The 21,735-nt window shown below is 46.1% G+C and overlaps 1 protein-coding gene across 2 annotated transcripts in view; it reads left to right on the top strand.

The window, feature by feature from the left end:
- The first annotated feature begins 5,852 nt into the window (after window positions 1–5,852).
- Window positions 5,853–21,735, top strand: part of Arid3b (AT-rich interaction domain 3B) — a 62,317-nt gene continuing 46,434 nt past the window's right edge. For both annotated transcript variants that reach the window (XM_045161089.1, XM_045161088.1), the window contains exons 1-2: window positions 5,853–6,027; window positions 8,573–9,156. In XM_045161089.1, coding sequence (XP_045017024.1) covers window positions 8,644–9,156 — 513 coding nt within the window. In that variant the 5' untranslated portion in view covers window positions 5,853–6,027; window positions 8,573–8,643. The remainder of the gene's footprint in view (window positions 6,028–8,572; window positions 9,157–21,735) is intronic.

Raw genomic sequence — 21,735 nt, forward strand, 5'->3', positions numbered from 1 at the left:
GCATGCCCCAGGCTGGAATTCCAGATCCGCCCCCAAACACACCTTAGGGCTGGACCCTAAGATCCACCCACAGTGACACCACCTGTGGCCAGGTGGCTGGAGATCTAAATTACAAGCTATAATAATAAACTTCTGCATCTATTGGGGGACATCCATTCAAACTACCACACCCTCCATGGCTCAGAGAATGTTGCAGAAGATGGGATGAGAAGGACGTAAGAGCTACTGGGTGGGAAGGAGTACTCTGAGGCCCTGTCATCTGGATATGAACTGACTGATGAAGTCATGACCTCACAGTGATTGTCATTGTCCCCTCGAGACCAGCACAGTCCTGAGCCCATCAACATGTTGACGTAGAGGATGGAAAAGAACAAAAGGAATGAGACTTCAAAACAAAAGGACTCCTTGGAAAGAGGAGGGTGCTCGGAGGAATAGAGGTAGTGGAGCGGATGTTAACAGGATGGGGCTATGACCAAATTGCAAAATGGTCGTGTATGAACATTATCAATGAAAAATATTTAAAGGGGCTAAAGAGATAGCAGCTGCAGCTGATGTCAGATGGAACTGTGTCCTTCTGTCTGTTGTCCCCCCAGGCCAGTGGGAAATTATTCAAATGTCATTGGAAGAGTGCAAGAGCAAGTGAGCTGGACTCAAGGATCACTTTTCCAGGTTTTCTTTGAGCTGAATATGCCGTGTCTCACATTTATACAATGGGGAGAGGAGTACTTTCATGTCTCAGCGACTGACATCATCTAGTGTGGTTGTTTTCCTAGGCCCTCTGCTATACCCCGAGGCCGATAAAACCCAAGAAGTTAACAAGAAACTAGGTCTTCATTGGCCCCTATAAGCCATGTGAAGGAATTTAGGCCTTGATTTCAAGAGCAATGGGAAAGCACGCTATTTTCTTTTACATATATATATATATATATATATATATATATATATATTTACTATATATTGTTTTGTTTTGTTTTTGAGGTAGGGTCTTGCTGTAGCCCAGGCTGATCTAGATTTCACTATGTAGTTTCAGGTTGGCCTCGAACTCATGATGATCCTCCTACCTCTGCCTCCCTAGTGCTGGGATTTCAGGCATGCACAACCACGACAGGCCTATTTTTAAAATTTTATTTGTTTGCAAACGGAGGGAGACAGCGAGAGGAAAGACAGAGAGAAAGAGAGAGAGAGAGAGAGAGAGAGAGAGAGAGAGAGAGAGAATGGGTGTGCCAGGAGCTCTAGCTACTGCAAAAAAAAACTCCAGATGCATGAGCCACATTGTACATCTGAACTTATGTGGGTCCTGGGGAATTACACCTGGGTTCCTTGGCTTCACAGGCAAGTGCATTAACTGCTAAGCCATCTCTCCACCCTCCATTTCTGTTTTAAAGCTCCTTATTAATGAGTTCTTCACCAATATCTAAAAAATAAAAACAGTGAAAGGCAGGATAGAAAATTTTAAAGTAAACTTAGTGAAGAAACAGCTGATTGCTACAGCTAGGGGACAGCCTGAACTGTATATTCAGAAAGGAGTAAATCAAATATAGGCTAAAAGATAGGCTGCAGGTGGCCCAAGATATGGGTTGGTCGGGTCAACCTAAACTTTGTGTCCCGGGAAGAGGATAAACAAAAATACAGTTTTGAGAAAAACCAAAATAATAAAATAGTTTCCCAAGACAGCCTGACCAAGGACTTAAACTCTGGTTATGCACAAATAAGATATGTAGACATAACTGTGCAAGCTTGGCAAATACCCTTGTGAAAACCCCTCCCCTTTCCCTTCCTTACTAAAAACCCTATAAAAAGAAACACCCAATAGGGCTCAGGGTCGACTCCTCTGTCTCCTACATGAGATACATGTTGACCCCAGAGCTCTGGTTTCCCGAATAAAGCCTCATGCTTTTGCAGCAAGTTTGGTCTCCTGTGTGTCTTTGGGTGCGTGCTATCTAGAGACTTGAGTGAAGGTCTCCGTCTAGGGGTCTTTCAATAGCAGCTACCTGACATGAGTTCAATCCCTGCCTTGCTTTGTTTTGGCTTTCCTAACACAGAACTAGTAAAGATCATAAAAGGCAGGAAACTGAGGCACTGTGATAGTTCAAGGGCACTTGCTTGCAAAGCCTGCCCACTGGGTTGGCTAGGGTTTGATTTCCCAGAACCCATGCAAAGCCCGATGTACAAAGTGGCACACGAGTCTGGAGTTAATGACAAGAGAATCTGGCATGCCTCCTCTCTCTCTGCTTATAAATAAATTAAATTTGAATAAGTATTAATAAAAGACAGGAATTAATTTGGTCTGCTACTCATCAAGCACTGAGGTGAGGACCTGGCACAAACAGGAAATTTTATGACTTATTTTTGTGGTACTGGGGATTAAACCTAGGGCCTTATGCCTACTAGGCAAGAACTCTACCACTGAACTATATCCTCCGCTTTGACTATTTTATGACCACGTAATTTATGGGAGCAAAAGACAGGATGGGAACACACGCAAGTAGACAGCTAGGTTTCAGGGCATTCTACATTTTCTCTTATGTATATGGTAATCAGGGGAAGTGGTGTGGGAAATGGAAGGCTAGAGTTCCACAGAGATAGGAGAAAGCCAAGTCGACAAGAGGAACACAGTGAAGTTTTCAGTCACTGCTCAGAGTTCATTTAAATTGAGAATTTAGTGCTACCGCTGTTCGGCAGGACAACTTTTCTGTGACAGGGTACAAGCACGAAGAAGAATGTAGGTAGGTACATCTGGGGTAGGGGGGGTCTTAGCTGCAGGAAAGGGTGTGTTTGGGTTGGATTGAAAGCAAGAGCAGAATTGTCATTATGTGCCATTGAATCTAAAAACCTAGAGACAGGAAAGGAAGGAAGTGGAGGTTAATGTATAAAAGATAAAGTGGAGGCTTTCAGCAGATTGGAGCTTCTGATAAAAAAAAAAAAACAGTTATGCTAAAATTCTTGAGCTATCAAACTGACAGAACAGCAGGCAGAATGTTCACATTACTGATTTACAATGAAGCTGTATTTCTTGGTGACAAGGTCCAGGTTTTGACTGGGATTAGAAAGCTAATGTAAGGTCCTATGTTGAATAGGTTGTCTATTTAAGACTCTGAAATGATAAAGGAAAATGGTCAGAGGGGAGAAAAGTTAAAGAGCTGCCCACATAAATTGCTATGAATTAGCCAGGAGTGCCTTTAATACTAGCACTCAGAAAACTGAGGTAGGAGGATTTGAGGCCATCCTAGAGCTACAGAGTGAGTTCCAGGTCAGCACAGGCTACAGTGAAACCCTGCCTCAAAAACAAATTGAGAGCCGGCCGTGTTGGCGCACGCCTTTAATCCCAGAACTCCGGAGGCAGAGGTAGGAGGATCATGGTGAATTCAAGGTCACCCTGAGACTACATAGTGAATTCCAGGTCAGCCTGGGCTAGAAGGAAACCCTACCATGAAAAACCAAAAAACAAACCAACCAACCAAAAAAAAAAAAAACCCAAATTGAAATTAGTTTGCTACAGTTTTAACAGGAAGCTACAGTTTTAATAGGAAGTGTCTGAGAAATAATGTTGCTTTGTTTTTGCTTTTATCTGTAAGCAGAGAGAATGCGTGCGCCAGAGCCTTCAGCCACCATAAAGGAACTAACTCTAGACGCATGCACCACTTTGTGTATTTGGCTTCTGGGGAATCGAATCTGGGTCTTTCTTTTTTTAGGCTTTGCAGGCAAGTGCCTTAACTGCTGACCTATCTTTCCAGCCTTGAAATAATGGTATTTACAAGAGGTGCTTCTATTAGGCACATAGTGCCCACCTTTGAAACCACAAAAGTGCAAATACAAATCCAAGTAACGAGGGTTCCAGGGAATACAGCATCTTCAAACAGGCAGGTGTCAATCCAAGAAGTCTAGCTCAGATAAAAACTCATCTTAAAAGTGGAAATGCTTGTGACTGATTTAAAAGTGAAGGATGGGGCTGGAGATTGCTTAGTGGTTAAGGCATTTCCTGCAAAGCCAACTCTCTCAGGACCCACATAAGGCAGATGCACAAGGGGGCACATGTTTCTGGAATTCATTTGCAGTGGCTGGAGGCCCTGGCGCACCCATTCTCTTTTTCTCTCTCTCTGCATCTTTCTCTCAAATAAATAAAAGGGAAGGGCTGGAGATCTGGCTTAGCGGTTAAGACGTTTGCCTGCAAAGCCAAAGTACCTAGGTTCCACTCTCCAGGACCCATGTAAACCAGATGCACAGGGGAGGTACATGTGTCTGGAGCTCGTTTGCAGTGGCTGGAGGGCTGGAGCGCCCATTCTCTTCCTCTTTTTGCTTTTTTCTCACTCTCAAATAAATAAATAAAATATATTTAAGAAAATAAAAAACAGTCGGGCATGATGGTGCAGGCCTTTAACCCCAGCATTGGGGAGGCAGAGGTAGGATCACCTTGAGTTCAAGGCCACCCTGAGACTACATAGTGAATTCCAGGTCAGCCTGGCCTAGAGTCAGACTGTACCCCCTACCCCGAAAAACAAAAACAAAACAAACAAGCAATAAATAAAACAATAAAACAAGACCGGTTGTGGTGGCACACGCCTTTAATCCCAGCACTCAGGAGGCACAGGTAGGAGGCTTGCCCAGAGTTCAAGGCCAGTTTGAGATTGCATAGTGAATTCCAGGTCAGCCTGGGCCAGAGGGAGACCCTACCTTGCAAAACCAAAACCAAAACAAACAAAAAACTCAATAAAAAAAAAAAAAGTGATGGGCTGGAGAGATGGCTTAGAGTTTAAGTGCTTGCCTGTGAAGACTAAGGACCCTGGTTCGAGGCTCGATTTCCCAGGACCCACGTTGGCCAGATGCATCTGGAATTCGTCTACAATGGCTAGAAGCCTTGGCGCGTTCATTTTCTCTCTCTCTGCCTCTTTCTCTGTCTGTCACTCTCAAATAAATAAATAAAAATAAACCAAACAAACAAACAAAAAAAAAGTGAAGGTCTCAAGCCGGGCGTGGTGGCGCATGCCTTTAATCCTAGCACTCGGGAGGCAGAGGTGGGAGAAGTGCCATGAGTTCGAGATCACCGTGAGATGATATAGTGAATTCCAGGTTGGCCTGAACTAGAATGGGAAAAAAAACAAAAACACTACCTTGAAACAAACAAACAAACAAAAAAGTAAAAGACTGGGAAAGGGACCTAAACCACTGAGAACCCTTTTCTTTTTTTTGTTTTTTCGAGGTAGGGTCTCACTGTAGCTCAGGCTGACCTGGAATTCACTGTGTAGTCTCAGGGTGGCCTCGAACTCATGGCGATCCTTCTACCTCTGCCTCTCGAGTGCTGGCATTAAAGGCGTGCGCCACCACGCCCGGCTCAGAAGAGCCTTTTCAACACCTTTCTGCCCTTCACAATCTCCCAGTTTATTGCCCATAACCCTCCACACGCACAGAAAACAGAGAGACCAGCGTGGGCCCATCCCAGGTTTTTTTTTGTTTTTTTTTTTTCCAATTCCCCGCGGAAGCACGCCCACCGGAACTCCTCTGTATCTGCGCTTTCCTATTGGCTGCAGCTTCCGTCCGCGTCCACTAGTTTCCGTTCACGCACCAGAAAGGGGGTGGGGAGGGGGAGGGCGGGAGTTCCCGAAGAGCCGCTTCCGCCTCGCCCACAGGGCCCCTCCACCTCCCCCCACCTCCCGTTCCCTTTTATAGCTGCTTCCGGCCTCAGGCCCCGCCCCCGGGCGCTGCGGCCCCGCCCCCGCCCCGCCGCCCCTCCCCCCGGCCGCCCGCCCGCCCGAGGCCGACAGTCCGGCCCCCGCGGCGCCGCTTCCGGTGCCGGGCCCCGCCCCGGCTGTGGCCCCCCCCCCCCCCCACCCCCGCCCCCCCCCCCCCCCCCCAACACACACACTCAGCCAGGCTGCTGCGGAGTCGGAGACTCTCAGCTGCCGCGCCGGGGCTTGAGCGGCCGCCTCCTTCCCTTCCTCCCTCCCTCCTTCCCTCCGTTCCCTCCGTCCGTCCGTCCGTGCGTCCGTCCCCTCTCCTCCCGGCCCGGAAACCCGGAGCCGCCGCTCGGAGGTAGGTGAGCCGCCGCGCGGGTCTTGGTTCTCTGGGGCTGTGGCAGGTGGAAGGGGAACGACGCGCCGAGGGCAAGGGAGGCAGGTGTGCGGCGGCGGCGGCGGCGGCGGCGGCGCGGGGAGCGCCCAGGGGGAGGAAAGTGAGAGCGCTGGGAGGAGCCCCGGGTGCGCCGGGCGCCCGCTCGGAGGGGGATTGTTGAGACGGATAAAGCGATGTTCCGAAAGGTAGGAAGGGGCTCCCCGGGGGAGAGCCGGAGAGAGGGGCGAGGGGAAAGGTGGGATGGATGCGGGCGATTTCCCCGAGAAGGGCCAAGCAGAGAGGTTAGAAGTGCTCCGGCTACGACGGGCTGGGGAGTGGAGAGCGCGACGCTGGAGTGCCAGGGGGCTAAGGGGCTCCAAAGTGGCTGGGAAGTGGTCAGCCAGGGGGGACGCCGGAGTGCCAGGGAGAGGGGACTCCAAAGTGACTGGGAAATGAGCAGCCACGTAAGTCGGCGCTCGTCGTGTGTCGTTCCCCCCCCCCCCCACCCCCGCCTCCTCAGCCTTTCCCTGGTTTTGGTGGTCCCGGGAAATGGACGAGAGTGGAGGGGAGGGGGTTGCTGTGTGAAGGGATATGAAGTGGTTTAGATTTTGGAGACCCTAAGTTCTGTAAATGTACATCGCATTTTTGGATCGCTGGCCGGTTTAGGGAATGCAGGGAAGATGGACTCTGCGGGGTCGGGGGAGAGAATTTGCGAGTTATCGAACTGAGTCATCCTGGTCTTATAAAGAGACTGTGGTGGGACACCTCCCCCTGTGCTGGGGACAGTGCACAGAGAAGATGGTGCCGCAAGTAATTCAATGACTGGCAAGAGTTGGTTGAAAAATTGAGGTTGTGTTGGTTGTAATGGTAGTTTTAAGTGACCACTGGATTGCTTACTTTTTTTTTTTGCTTTTGTTTTTCTTCGGCCAAATTATTATTATTGTTATTTAAATGAACACTTTGGCCAACTGGATTTAATGTGGGTGCAGATCTTTTCATGAGTTACGATGTTATAAGAAGAATATAGAACGGAAGTATTGCTACAGGCATAACTCATACTAAGAGAGGAAGAAAAAGCCATAAGAAACAAATTGGAATTTGAATCTTTTCAGACTACAAAAGGTACAAACCAGATAAACAGAAAATGAGAGTTTTTAAATCTCTGCTTTAAAAATTGTACTTTTTTTTTTTTTTTTTACTTTTAGCTCATAAAAGTCATAAATGTAATCTGGTTTTAATGTTAGGGATTTTTAGTTTTTGAAGATGCTAAAACTACTATTTTTTTTTTTAAATCTTTGAACCAATCCTAAACCACTGGGACCATGGAAATATCAAGTCCCAACCTGTGCTCTGCCGCTTCTCCTTTCATGTGATGACAAAATTGCACACGTTGTTGCAGGTCCTGTTCACCCTAAAATTTGCCCTTGCATGGTAATCCATTCACTTAGGGAGACTTGCTGAGAAAACATAACTCTAGTTGGGGGTGGGAGAGCCTGAAGAGGAGGAAGGGGAGGGCTAGAGGCGGTGCTGGTGTGAAAGGGGTATGGTGTTTGGAAACTGATTGGTAAGAATGTAGATAAACCTGCCCCCAGAATCCTTTTGGACTGAAAGCCTTTTTTTTACTGCCTTCATCATAAAATAAGTATAGTCGAAGTGAATCGGAATGAGAGACTTTGAGGAGATTCACTTGCCGTTTATTAAAAAAAAAAGCATTACCTTATTTAGACAATATTGATACATGTTTCAAATTAATTAACTTTAAAATCTCTAGAGGAATTCCTCTCCCCCCCCCCCCCCCGCCTTTGTTTTGGAGGGAGGATTGCAATTTGAGACTCTTGCCTCTTTCCTTGCATGTTTCTTTCTTTCATGTTGTTGAAATTGGATTCTTTTGGAGGCTATAATGTCCACTTAGTCTTGTTCAGTCCACTCAACAAACAGACTGGCAATTTGATCTGGGAAATTTGTAAAGTTTAAGCCAAGAGTAGTTTGTTTGGTCTTGCTTTTTCTGTCAGCTAAGTCAATGTGATCTGTGTCTAATTTGGATGGGAATATCTCTTTTTACAGTGGGCCCAGGAATATAAGCAGTATTTAAAAAAAAAAAAAATCTGTAGGCAGGCCCCTCTTTCCCATTACTATTGTGGTTTTCATAGTTGTAACCCTTGCGCAGTGCAATCCCAGGTGCTTTTTCAGTAGTAAACCGATTTATATTTGATTATGCAGACCAGGAAAGAGATGAGAAAACAGATGATAGTAGACTAATTATCATCAGGATTCCTTTCCTTGGAAACCCTTAGTCTACCACTACTAACATTCACCACTATTTCCCATTCTCCTTCACACTTTTCTCTATCCATCCTTGAAACCCCCACCGCTCTTCTTGAAAGTGAGGCTTAGGAGCATGTAGTCCTCAGAATTCATGGCTTTTTATTGGGGGTGGGGGGAGTCTTATACTTGTTTCACGTAGCTTTTTTTTTTTTCCCCTCCCTTCCTCCTCCTCTGTGGTTTTAACTAATCCCTTACAATATAGACCCAGCGTGCCTGCCAGGCTGTGCCCAGGTTCATAGCCATGCCAATCTGTGGGTGAAGCTTGAAGCAGGAATGGAGCCACCGCAACAGCAGCAGCAGCAGAAACAGCCACATCTGGCTTCTCTGCAAATGGATGTCCGGGAGAAGCAGGGATCGCAGACGAGAGAAGCCCAGTTTCTGTATGCCCCAAAGTTGGCCACACAACCTACTCTGCTTTCTGCCACACCTGGGAGACCTGGTGGCCCCGTCCTGGGTCCCTTAGCAAGGATTCCACCAACCACTCCTGTGGCCCGAGTGTTTGAACGGAGCAATGTGAACTCAGAACCTGAGGAAGATGAAGGAGGTCTGGAAGATGAGGATGGGGAAGATGATGTTGCAGAGGTGGCTGAAAAAGAGGCCCAGGCTGCCAAATATTTTCATGTGCAGAAAACAGCTCACCAAGAACCCAGAGCAGCACCCATGTCCAGTCTGCATCCAACACCAGGCCTCCCACCACAAGACCACACCAGGGATGCTTCCAAGGCCCCTCCTCCTGTCTCCACCACCGGGCAGCCGAGCTGGAATCTGGATGAGCAGCTTAAGCAGGTCAGTCTCTCTGCCATGAGAGGCCATTTCTTCCACCCAAAGGCTAACTTAGAGAAGGTGCTGAATAGCCAGGGGCAGAGGCTATGCCAGCCTGGGTCTTCTCACCTTATTCCATTGACCTGCAGCCTAGATGGACTGCGAATAGTGTGGATAGACTGAATTTGTTCTCATTTAGCAGTTGTTTACTTGAGCTGAAGGTGTAACCCAGTGTGGTGGTGATGTATGTGTGCTTAGCATGAAGTGCCCCGGATTGAATCCCCAACACTAACTTTTTTTTTCCCAGGTAGAGTCTCACGCTAGCCTAGGCTGACCTGGAACTCACTATGTAGTCTCAGGGTGGCCTTGAACTCATGGTGATCCTCCTACCTCTGCCTCCCAAGTGCTGGGATTAAAGGCATGCGCCACTGTGCCTGGCTTCTTTTTCAAAGCAAAAGAACCCATAAGTTACTCTTTTTACATTTTTTTTCTGATTTATTTATTTATTTATTTGAGACAAAGAGAGAGAAAGAGAGTGAGAATGGGCATGGCAGGTTCTCTCTAACCACTGCATCCAACTCCAGATGTATGTGCCACCATGTGCATCTATCTGTCTTACATGGGACCTGGAGAATTGAACCTGGGTCTGTAGGCTTTGCAGGCAAGCACCTTAACTGCTAAGCCATCTTGTTAGCCCATAAGTTACTCTTGATGTAGATTGTTTCAAGTTTTTCTTAAAGAACCTTTTTTGTGGTTGTTTTTAGAGGTAGGATCTTGCTCTAGCCCAGGCTGACCTGGAATTCACTCTGTAGTCTCAGGGTGGCCTACAAAACTCATGTCAGTCCTACTTCTGCCTCCCCAGTGTTGAGATCAAAGGCGTGCACCACCACACCCAGGTGTATTTTTTTTTTAATGAGAGAGAGAGATAATTGGTGCACCATGACCTCCAACCATTGCAGTCGAACTCCAGACACCTTGTGCACATGTGCGACCTTGCATGTTTGCATCATTTTGTGTGTTTGGTTTATGTGGGATCTGGAGAGTAAGACATGGGTTCGCAAGGTCTTTAACCACTAAGCCATTTCTCCAGCCCTAAAGAATTTTTTTTTTTAAAGGAAGGATGGGTTTACAACAGTGTTAGTAGAAGTCTCTAAAAACTCCTGGGAGTGGTGGTTCACACCTGTAATTCCAGCACTCAAGGCTTGAGAGAGAGGCTTGTCATGAGTTCAAGACTAGCCTGGGTTCCAGAGTGAGACTGTCACACCCTCCTGCCCCCCCCCAACCTTTAATGGAGGATCACCATGAGTTTGAGGCCAGCCTGAGACTACATAGTGAATTCCAGGTCAGCCTGGACTAGAGTGAGACCCTACCTCCAAAACCAAAAAAAAAAAAGAAAGAAAGAAAGAAATGCTTTACACTTAGTTAGGATTTTTCTAGTAGGAATGTAAAAGATCAATGTTTCCAAGAGTTTTAGTTCCAGGCTAATCCAAGATTATGCTATTTAAGGACAATTTGTCTTGAAGCTGAACATACCTGATAAGAAGCACTTGTATTGTGTGTATTTCCCAACAGAGAACCTTCTAGACGTGATTTTTGTTTTATCCTTTGAATGAGGGAAAAGAGACCTCAAAATTCTCTTTTTAGCCAAGGAAAACTGGAATGACTATAAACCTGACTGTCAAATAGGAGTCAGCTGGAGGGGAGGTTTGGGGATGTGTGTGTCTATATCATAGTGCATGTGTGGAGGTCAGAAGACAACTTCAGGTGTCATTTTTGTCTTCCAACTTGTTTGAGGTTGAGGTAGGTGGTGTTTACCACGTTGTATTTGCCAGGCTAACAGGCCCACAAGATTCCTGGTAGCTGTCTCCGCCTCCCTTCCTGCCTTAAGTACCCTGGGATTACAGCCGCCCCAGCTCCACAGTGTGCGGCTTTAGGTGGATTCTAGGGATCTAACTTAGGTTCTCATGTTTCAGGACAGGTGCTTTCTCTTCTGGGCCATCTTCCCGGCCAGGTTTTGGTTTTGTACTTTTTTTTTCTGGGGTGAATTGGGGGGGAGGGGGTTAACAGTGCTAGGGACCTAACCCAGGGCTTCCAACATGCTAGGAGGGAGCATCCTATAAAGACATACTGTAAAAGCCTGTAATTTTCTTTCTTTCTTTCTTTTTTTTGAGAGTAGATCTTCAAGAATGTGTTTGCAACTAAGCTTTGAACATCTGATCACCCTTTTCTTTGTGCCTTACATCATGGTTTTTGTCAAGAGTATGACAAGGATAGGTTGTTCCAGGGTTAGTGACTTGGTGACTTAGGCAAGAAATTCATGATAAAGCCAGCCACTCGTACCCTGGTACCCTGTACATACATACACACACACACGCGCGCAGCATAATGCATTGCTGCTGCTCAGAAGTCATTTGTGAAGAGCTGTGGGGCTTGCAGAGGGCCGCTGAAAAGTCACATGAGGAAGGGTCTTCGGTGACGTGAGGTCAAGCATCTTTGCCTCAAGGACCCCTGTGCAGTTGGCTTGAGTCTTATAACAGCACTGTTATAGTAGGTTCTAGTATGAGAACTGAGGCTCAGATCCTATCTCCCCTGTGTTTCGTGATTTTTCAGTGGCATTTTGAATCACTCTGAGCTTGTGTTTTCTCTCTGTGAAATGAAAATGATGAAGCTGGGTTTGGTGCCTCATGCCTATAATCGCAGTGCTCAGGAGGCTGAGGCTCAGGATTTCTAGGGGTTTTGAGACAATCCTGGGCTACATAGTGAGCACCACTAGCCTGGAGTTTGGGGTACAGTGAGACTGTCGCAAAAACAACAAACACTACTACCGCTAACAATAAAGAATATGTCTCCTAAGGAGGTTGTGAGGGTTAACAGGCTATCCATCTGAACACCTGTCCAGCGCCAGGCACATGGTAGCAGGTGCTATAGGAGCTATGTTGGGCCGTACTCCTCTGCATTCACACAGACATATCTTTGAACGGGGAAAGGTACTGAGATGCACAGAGGGTTTCCTGCCCTCCCCCAGGGAGATAGCAGTAAAGCTATCACTAGAATCAGAATCCCAACTTCCACGACAGCAGCACCCTGGCCACCAGCCCAGCCCTGCCTCCTGAGTGATTTCTCTGGTTTAGCAAAACATCTGTGAGCTGCCGTCAGGCCCTGCACTGCTGTGTGCTTGGCACAGTTCCATACTGGCCGCTGAGTCAGCTCATAGCCCGATCCCGCCCTGACAGCGACAGCGAGCGCTGGGAAAGTTCAGGCCCGAGGCGGCTGGGCTGCCCCTGCCTTGGCAGCCGGCCAGCCCCTGCGTGTGTGCGGTCATTCCTAGAAAGTGCAGCCGCGTGCGAGGAACAAGTGGAGCTCCAGAGCCTGTCTGTCTTCAGGAAGTGCAGCAGGTGTTGAGGTCAAGCCATTAGAGCTTTGAAAAAAGAGACTCTTCAGAGCTGGCGTGTGCGTGTGCATGCAACACACGTGGGCACCGTGGCAGGGCGCCCAACCCTGACTGTTGCATGGCAGCGGCTTGTGGCTACACCACTCATTGCTCTGGGGTGGCTGCCGGCAACCAAAACCCTCTGAGTTCATTTAAGTTTCTCAGGCATACTTGCTAATAATAGACAATTCTGCCTGGCAGAGCACCTGCCAAAATGTTTTCATAAATGCCAGCGTAGTGAGGCCTGATCCTTCACCCTAAATTTACCTTCCTCCTGAACTTGGAGATGGGGAAGTGGTCAGATAGTGGGGGCGGTAACAGAAAACTTTTGATGGGCACTTCCTTTTCCGTGGATGTAAGTTTTTCAAAATCAGTTTGGTCCGTGTTTTCTCTTGCTTAAATCTTGCTTTTAAAGGAGTAAACCACGTGTGGTTGGGGATTAACAATTGTTTCCTAGTTGTGCTTTGGGTGGAAAATTACCCTTGGGGAGGGAGCCTGTAGAAATGGTGAAACCACTGTCTGTCTGTATTCTGCATTCCTTTTTTCTTTATGTAATTAACTTCTGGAGAGTAGAAATAAGGTAGCCCTTGCTCCAGCGACAATTCAGAGGCCTTTTGCCCTTGACACAAGATCTTAATTGTTAATGAGTTACTGTGTCCGTTTTATTTTGAACAACAAACTTGTGCAGAGCCCCCTCTGTGCCAGGACTGAGCACCGTGAGGCGCTCAGGGGAGGTGGAGCTGGTTTGCAGTAACTTAACTCTGTTCTGAGTGGCTGAGGTCCCACCCAACCTGCTCTGTGGGGCAGATACTCTACAATGATCTTGTTTTTCAGACATTCACATACCAAAGTAAGAAGTTTCTCTCTCTCACACACACACACCCCTCATAGCATAGCATAGTATGACAAGCCAACAGGACTATTCAAAGGTGTTTTGCAAGATTTGGCATGAGGGGGTGGGAAGGCATCTGCAAACCAGAGAGCAAGAGTGGAAACCCATAAGGGATCCTCAGATTACCCAGTTTCTGAAGTCCCTTTCTGAGAGCAAGTAAAGTCAAAATTGCTTCATGGAGTCTGTTTGAAGAACCTTTGAGGAAATATTTGCTACTCTGGACTAGATCATTTAAGAGTATAGTATTCTCTGACCCCGGGGATGATGGGAGAATGGATAGCACCACGGAGCTCAGCGTCTAAAAACTCATCAAATTTCAATGGTCAGAGTAAATGATTGTAAAACAAGACAACAAAGAACTGCTGTCCCTTCTCTCCAAGGAGGTCACACAGCCAGCTTGGGGGTGGGGGTTTCCTAGCCCTTTAGGGGTGCTGTTCTGCTACCCTGGGTAGAGGGTGGTTCAGGCAATACAGGCTTTGTCTGTGTTGAACCCATTAGTAGAGCTAGGCTTTCTTCCGTAGAATGGGAAGACGAGCGATGGTGTGATAGGCTTGTGGGGGCCCAGGGCTTGTATGTCTGGTTTTCTGCATACTTGGGCAGTCACTTTGGTTACTGTGTGTGACTTTGCATAGCCACCCCACTGCAGAGTACTGGACTGCTCTAGGATTCATTGCTCAATAACTGTCTGCTCCCCTGCCTAGCTCCTCCCTTTCTGGTGTGTTTTTACAAGGTTTTGTTTTAGGGTTGCTTCCTAGGGTGGTGGAGTATCATTTCATAACACATGCGGTTGAATAATCCTGACACTTCTGAAGCCTGCTGGTCACATTTGTTAGTGAGGACAGGGTTTTGCCAATTCCAGACACCCGGAAGCACAGCGCCCTCAGCTCAGGACAGCTGTGTGGGCTCTCGCTTGAATTTGCCGGTGCCGCATCCTTGCAAGGTAGAAACAGAAAGCTTCAAGGCAGGTGGGAAAAATCAAGTTCTGTGTGCCCAGGAGACAGAAGGAAATACAAGTTAAGAGGGAACCTTGTTTGGGTTTGTCCTCTCTACCCCCTGGGGCAAAAAAAAAAAAATACTGATTTTGTGTGCTGTTAATAAGGTTCCTACTAATTGCCTACAAAGCCAAAATCTGTCTTATTTTGAGAGATTACTTCCTGCTGGGTAATTAGCTGATAGGTTTCTGCCCTTTTGTTCTTATCTATGACTGAAGAGTCTCTAGGATCTATCCCTCTAAGGTGTGGACCTTTGAGCAAGGCCTTTTGCTCTTGGTACATACCTTATATGAAACATTTGAGGGCTTTTTTTTTTTTTTTTTTAATTGTGCAAACTGTTGCCTAAAAAAGACTGTAGACTTTCTCTGCTTTCCTCGTAGAGCTGTCTTCATACCCTTGACTTCTGTAATCACAGTGGAATTGATCTTGTCCCTATTTCCCCACCAGATATTTGGCACTGCCAGGAAACATTGTTGGTTGACTGGTGCTGGCAGCAGGTGTACTCTTAGCATCTAGTAGAGGCCATAGATACATCATACGATGTGTTGGACATCCTCCCCAACAGAGTTATCTGTCTCAGATGCCAAGGTTGAGAAACCCTGCATCTAGAGATGGTGTCACCAGAAAGAACATGTAACGTGTATGGTGCTTTCATAGATACTGCCCTAGACACTGAGTCTCGAGTCTCGGTAACTGAGGAGTTTGGGAGCCTTGAGTTTAATCTCCCTCTCTCTTTTTCTTTTGTTTTGATTTGCTTCAGTTTTTTAAAAATTACTTATTTATTTGAGAGAGAGACAGATACACACACACATACATACATACATACATACATACATACATATATATGGGGGAGAATATGAGTGCACCAGGGCCTCTAGCCACTACAAACAAACTCTAGATGCATGCACTACCTTGTGCATCTGGCTTATGTGGGTCCTGGGGAATCGAACCATGGTTCTTTGGCTTTGCCAGCAAGCACCATAACCGCTAAGCCATTTTCCTAGCCCCGTTTTTTGTTTTTTTTTAGACAGGATCTTTCTGTGTAGGCCACATTGGACTCAAGCCCAGAGTCTGTCTGCCTCCGCCTCCTGAGTTCCGAGATTGCACCCTGCTCAGCTTTCACGTCCATGTTGCAGTCTTCTCAGGCAGCAGGCTGGTTGGTACCTTGGAGCATATTGGGAACTAGAACTTGGAGACGGCTTGTTTAGCTGGACCAGAGGTTCTTCTAGCCCCACATCCCAGAACGTGCATGGCTGTACTATTTTCAAGAGCACATTTGTTTGCTGTGGTACTTTAAACAGCACCTTAACCTTCCTTCCTCAGCCCTTGCAAACATCTATCCCAGAAGTATAGTAACTCATCTACCATCCTCAGGAAGCTATTTTATTAATACTTCAAAGGTAGGAGAAAAGTAGGAATGTAAAAGATCTTTGTAATGTACACACTATACAAAGGCTAGGTTGATATGTCATTGATACCTAAACACTTACAACGCTCTAATTTTAGTCTTTACTACCTTTGTAGGTAAGAAACTCCATAAATCCTAGACACTGCACTAGAGCAGCTCCTCAGGTTTTATAGAACTATAGCCACTGAAACCTTGCAGGATAGCAGAAGCATAGATGACTACAGCTTCCAGGATGGCATAAAGACATGCATATTTTCTCTTTAGGTTGACGTCTTCATTACAGTCGGGCATGGTGGTGGTGCATGCCTTTAATCCCAGTACTTAGAAGGCAGAGGTAGTAGGATCACCATGAGTTTGAGGCCACCCTGAGAGTACATAGTGAATTCCAGGTCAGCCTAAGCTAGAATGAGACCCTACCTCAGGGAGAAAAAAAAGTCTTCTTGGGCTGGAGAGATGGCTTAGTGGTTAAGCGCTTGCCTGTGAAGCCTAAGGACCCTGGTTCGAGGCTCGATTCCCCAGGACCCACGTTAGCCAGATGCACAAAGGGGCGCATGCATGTGGAGTTCATCTGCAGTGGCTAGAAGCCCTAGCGTGCCCATTCTCTCTTTCTCTCTGCCTCTTTCTCTCTCTGTCACTCTCAAATAAATAAATAAAAATTTAAAAAAGTCTTTATTAATACTAAAGCCTTATAAATACATGATTGCTAACTCAGTTGAGTCTGTATCCATTTTACCAATTTCTAATCCCTCTTTGTATATCCCATATTGTACCTTCTACATTTTTAGAGACTTGCTCTATCAATGAAGCCTTTCATCCACATTCAAATATCTATCTCCCAAATATATACAATAACAAACAAAAGAATCTTTCATAGTCTTAAAATCTATGTCATCTGGTGACAAAAAAGAACACTTTTAAGCCAGATGTGGTGGCATGCCCTTAACCCCAGCACTCATAGGCAGAGGTAGGAGGATTGCTGTGAGTTCAAGACCAGTCTGGGACTATATAGTGAGTTCCAGGTTATCCTGAGCTAGAGTGAGACCCTGCCTTGGGGGAAAACAAAAGGCCACTTTTTTTTTTTTTTTGGCTTTGTGTTTACTTTTTTTTTAAATTTAATTTATTAGTTTTCTTTTCAGCAAATACAGGCAGTTTGGTACCATTGTTTAGGCTCATCCATGATCTACCCCCTCCCATTGGACCCTCCTTGTTGAGGTATATGGGTCGTGCATTGTGGAGTTAGCCCCCAGTTATTGGTACGATAAATGTCTCTGCAAATCATGACCCAACATGTGACTCTGACATTCTTTCCGCCCCCTCTTCCGCAATATTTCCCTGAGCCATGTTGGGTTCATTTTTGGTCTGCTTCAGTGCTGGGGTGTTGGGGGCCTCTGAGTCTCTGGCTCTCTGATTTGGTAGGAGTTGATTTTTCTCTGTGTTGGTCTCCTTCCCCTTTGTGCTGGTATCCGGTTCATCAGGAAAACATCACCCTTGCTTGTTTTGCCAATTGTCCTTAGTTTCAGTCAGGCCCCTTTTGAGGTATGTTGGGGCAGCTCTCTCCTTAGGATCTGCATCTATCTTTCTTTCCCCGGTATCTGCAGCGCAGCTAGGTGGTCGCCATCCTGGCCCAAAAGATCATTTTTAAAGAATTTCCGGTGGACTATATATTCCCCTCAGCAGCTTCTCTATTCCTGTCTGCCCCTGCTCTGTGAATTGCTCAAAGAATTATTTATAGTTCTTTTTTGGCTTGTTTGTATTTTCTTACCTTCATTTTTTTCACCTCTTGCTTGCACTTTGACAGAATCTAATCTATACCCTGACCATTCACTTCTTGCTAAAGCTTCTCATGGCTGCCATTTGCTTAGCCCAGGCTGCCCTGGCCTCATTCTTCTACCATTGACCACTTCCTCTTTACAATATTCTCTTCTCTGCAGTGTTCTCTTTTCTCCCAGTTCCCAGAGCTTAGCCCTAAGACCTCTTCTTTATGTCCTCTATGGGCAGTCTCTTATTGTCATGGCTGTAAACATTGTCTACAAGCCAGGGTCTTCTGTTGCTTGAATATGGCCTAGCCTCAATCCAGTGCTTATATTCCTGCTATCTGCTTAGCTCTCGCATTTCGATTTTTACTCACTTCTCAACTTTAAAACTTTTTTTAGATGTTTTATTTATTTGAGAGAGAGGCAGATAGAAAAAGAGAGAATTGGTGTGCCAGGGCTGCCAGCCACTGCAGACGAACTCCAGACGCATGTGCCCCCTTGTGCATCTGGCTTACGTAGGTCCTGGGGCATCAAACCTGGATCCTTTGGCTTTGCAGGCAAGCAACTTATCAGCTAAGCCATTTCTCTCTCTCTCTTTTTTTTTTTTTTTTTCTGAGATAAGGTCTCAATGTAGCCCAGGCTAAGACCATCACTGATCCTACTGCCTCTACCTTTCAAATGCTGGTAAACCCAAGCTCTCAATTTCTAACTTACTGCCCCACAATCATTTCCTCCTTTATTTTACTTCTCAAGAAATGACATCTGGAGGGTTAGGGGGAAGGTTCCATGGTTAAAAGGTGGTTGCTGGCAAAGTCTACTGGACTGGGTTCAATTCCCCAGTACCCATGTAACACCACATGCACCTGGTAGCAAGTGGGACATGCATCTGGACTTCATTTGTAGCAGAAAGAGGCCCTAGTGTTCACAGCCATTCTCCTCCCCCCCCCCGTTGCAAATAAATAAATAAATAAATTTTTTAGAAAAGAAATAGTTCTGAGCATGGTGACACACACTTTTAATCCCAGCACTCAGGAGGCAGAGGTAGGAGGATCGCCGTGAGTTCGAGGCCACCCTGAGACTCCATAGTAAATCCCTAGGTCATCCTGGGCCAGAGTGAGACCCTACCTGGGGGGGGGGGGGGAGAAAATCCCAAATCTATGTGATCTGAGAGTGGTACCTACTTCTCCAGTCTTGTCTTTGACCATCTTCTGTCCTAGCACTGTGTTCTAACCACTGAGCCTTTCCATGCGTGAACCCTTTTTGCCACAAACCCAGCCTTTAGTTCCCCCTTGCCACTTTAGAGGCTGTTATTCTGCTGCTTCTACTTTCTTCTCATTTATTCTACTTGCCTTTAAAAAATTTTTTTTTAAAGATTTATTTTTACTTATTTTTTTTTTATTAGAGATACAGGGGTAGAGAGAGAGAGAGAATGGGCACACTAGGACCTCTAGACACTACAAATGAACTTTAGACGCATGCGCCACCATGTTCATCTGGCTTACTTGGGACCTGGAGAATCGAACCTGGGTCCTTAGGTTTCTCAGGCATGTGCCACCTCTCCAGTCTTTTTTAAAATTGATTTATTTGAGAGAGTGTGAGAGAGAGAAAGAGGCAGAGAGAGAGAGAATGGGCTCCCCAGGGCCTCCAGATGCATGTGCCACCTTGTTGGCTTAAATGGGTCCTGGGGAATAGAACCTGAGTTCTTGGGCTTTGTAGGCAAGCGTCTTGACCACTGAGCCATCTCTCCAGCCCTCTACTTGTCTTTTTATGTGAACGGTTCTATTTCAAAATTTTTAAAAATAGACATACACTTAGAGAGGTTTGAAATTCATAGCAAAAATAAATAGAAGGCACCATGATCCTTCCAGCCTGTTCCACCATCAAAATCCTGCAGCAGAGGGTACATTGTTACAATCAGTGACTGAGATTTGGCACATTGTCCTCACTCAGAATGTATAGTTTACATTATGATGCACTCTTACTGTACAGCCTGGGATTTCGACAAATGAGTGATGGCACATCTACCACTGTAGTGTCACACAGAGCAGCTTTACTGCTTTAAAAACCCTCTGGCTAACTATATCCCCCTGGATCCATGGAGAGAGTGGGCCATTTTTTCTCTCTCCAGAGCTCACATTTTTGGGTCTTCAGACAGGTAAGAGCTCTCTCCTACCAACACCCCGCCCCCACCCCACCACCCCATGGTTGCCAGGCTGGGAAGGGGAACTTCTATCTTTACTTTTGATCTTTCTTGGAGGCGCCTTCTTGTATTTTCAAGGGTAGTGTCTCACTCTAGCCTAGACTAACCTGTAACTCACACTGTCGTTCCAGGCAGGCCTCAAACTCAAAGCGATCCTCCTACCTCTTCCTCTTAAGTGCTGGGATGAAAGGTGTATGCCACCACACCCGGATTAAGTGCATATATTTTTAAAAATCCTTTCTTGTATTTTTTTTCCTAAGGTCAGTGTTGGGCTACTTGGGTTTCTGGGCTACATGGGGCTGACGTGGGCTCTTGGACTCCACGTGGCGTACTTCCCCCCACTTTATCTTTCCTCGCCTCCCACTTTTCTCCTTTCGCCACTCCTTCGTAAGATCTGAATAAAATGTGGTGTTTTAAAAATCAAAAACTCAGGGCTGGAGTGATGCTTAATGGTTAAGGCACTTGCCTGCAAAGCCAGAGGATCCCAGTTTGACTCTCCAGGACCCATGTATACAAGCCAGATGCACAAGGGGGTGCATTCATCTGGAGTTTGTCTGCAGTGGCTGGAGGCCATGGCACACCCATTCTCTCGCTCTCTCAAATAAATAAATAAAAATAAAATATTTTTTAAAAAAGTCAGGGGCTGAGGCTTAGGCCAAGTCACTTTGCCCCAGCCTTAGTCCTCTTAAAAAAAAATTCCTCCTGGGGGGGGGGGGGTCAGGCATAGTGGTGCATGACTTTAATCCCAGCACTCAGGAGGCAGAGTTAGGAGGATTGTTGTGAGTTTGAGGATACCCTGAGAATACATAGTGAATTCTAGGTCAGCCTAGGTCAGAATGAGACCCTACCTTAAAAGAAAAGAAAGAAAGGCTGGAGGGATGGCTTTGTGATTAAGGCCTTTGCCTTCAAAGGGCCCAGGATCAATTGCCCAGAACCCACGTAAGCCAGATGTACAAGGGGTGCCAGCGTCTGCAGCTCCTTTGCACTGGCTGGAGGCCCTGTTGCACCCATTCTCTTCCCCTCTCTCCCTCTTCCTCCCTCACTCTCCTTTTCTCTGTCAAATAAATAAATAAAAATAAAATATTTAAGGGCTGGAGAGATGGCTTAACGATTAAGGCATTTGCCTACAAAGCCAAATGATCTTGGTTTGATTCCCCAGGACCTGTGTAAGCGAGATGCACAAGGGGGCGCGTGCATCTGGAGTTTTACAGTGGGTTGAGGCCCTGGTGCGCCCATTTTTTCTCTCTCAAATAAATTATATTTTATATATATATATATATATATATATATATATATATATATATATATGAATGAAATAAAAACATCCTCTGTGTTCCATTTCCATCATCCTTCACTCCCTACTGGCCCATGGCAGCGGCTGACCAATCTAAAAGGAAATATGTGAGCATGAACATGCCAGAGCCTCTTGCTACTGCAGACTTTAGACGCATTTGCCATTCCATGCATCTGGCTTGATGTGGGGCTGAGGAATCAAAGCCTGGCCAGAATGCTTTGCAAGCAAGTGCCCTTTCCTGCTGGACCATCTCCCCAGCCCTTCTACTTTTGAAACTATTTTAGTTGTATGCTTAGTACATTTTGTAGATTTTTTTTTTTTTTTTTTTTTTTTGGTTTTTCGAGGTAGGGTTTCACTCTGGCCCAGACTGACCTGGAATTCACTATGGAGTCTCAGGGTGGCCTTGAACTCATGGCGATCCTTCTACCTCTGCCTCCCGAGTGCTGGGATTAAAGGCGTGCGCCACCACACCCGGCTAGAATTTTTATTTAATAAATATATTTGAGTTTATACTTAGAGCTCAACTTGACTTTATCTACAAGTTTTCTTTGACAGTTATTACTTATTTCTTTGCTTTTTAAGACCTGAGGCTTGAACCTAGGACTTTGTGCATGGTAGGCAAGTACCCTGCTA

Source organism: Jaculus jaculus, chromosome 10 (genome assembly GCF_020740685.1).
Source record: "Jaculus jaculus isolate mJacJac1 chromosome 10, mJacJac1.mat.Y.cur, whole genome shotgun sequence".
NCBI lineage: Eukaryota > Metazoa > Chordata > Mammalia > Rodentia > Dipodidae > Jaculus > Jaculus jaculus.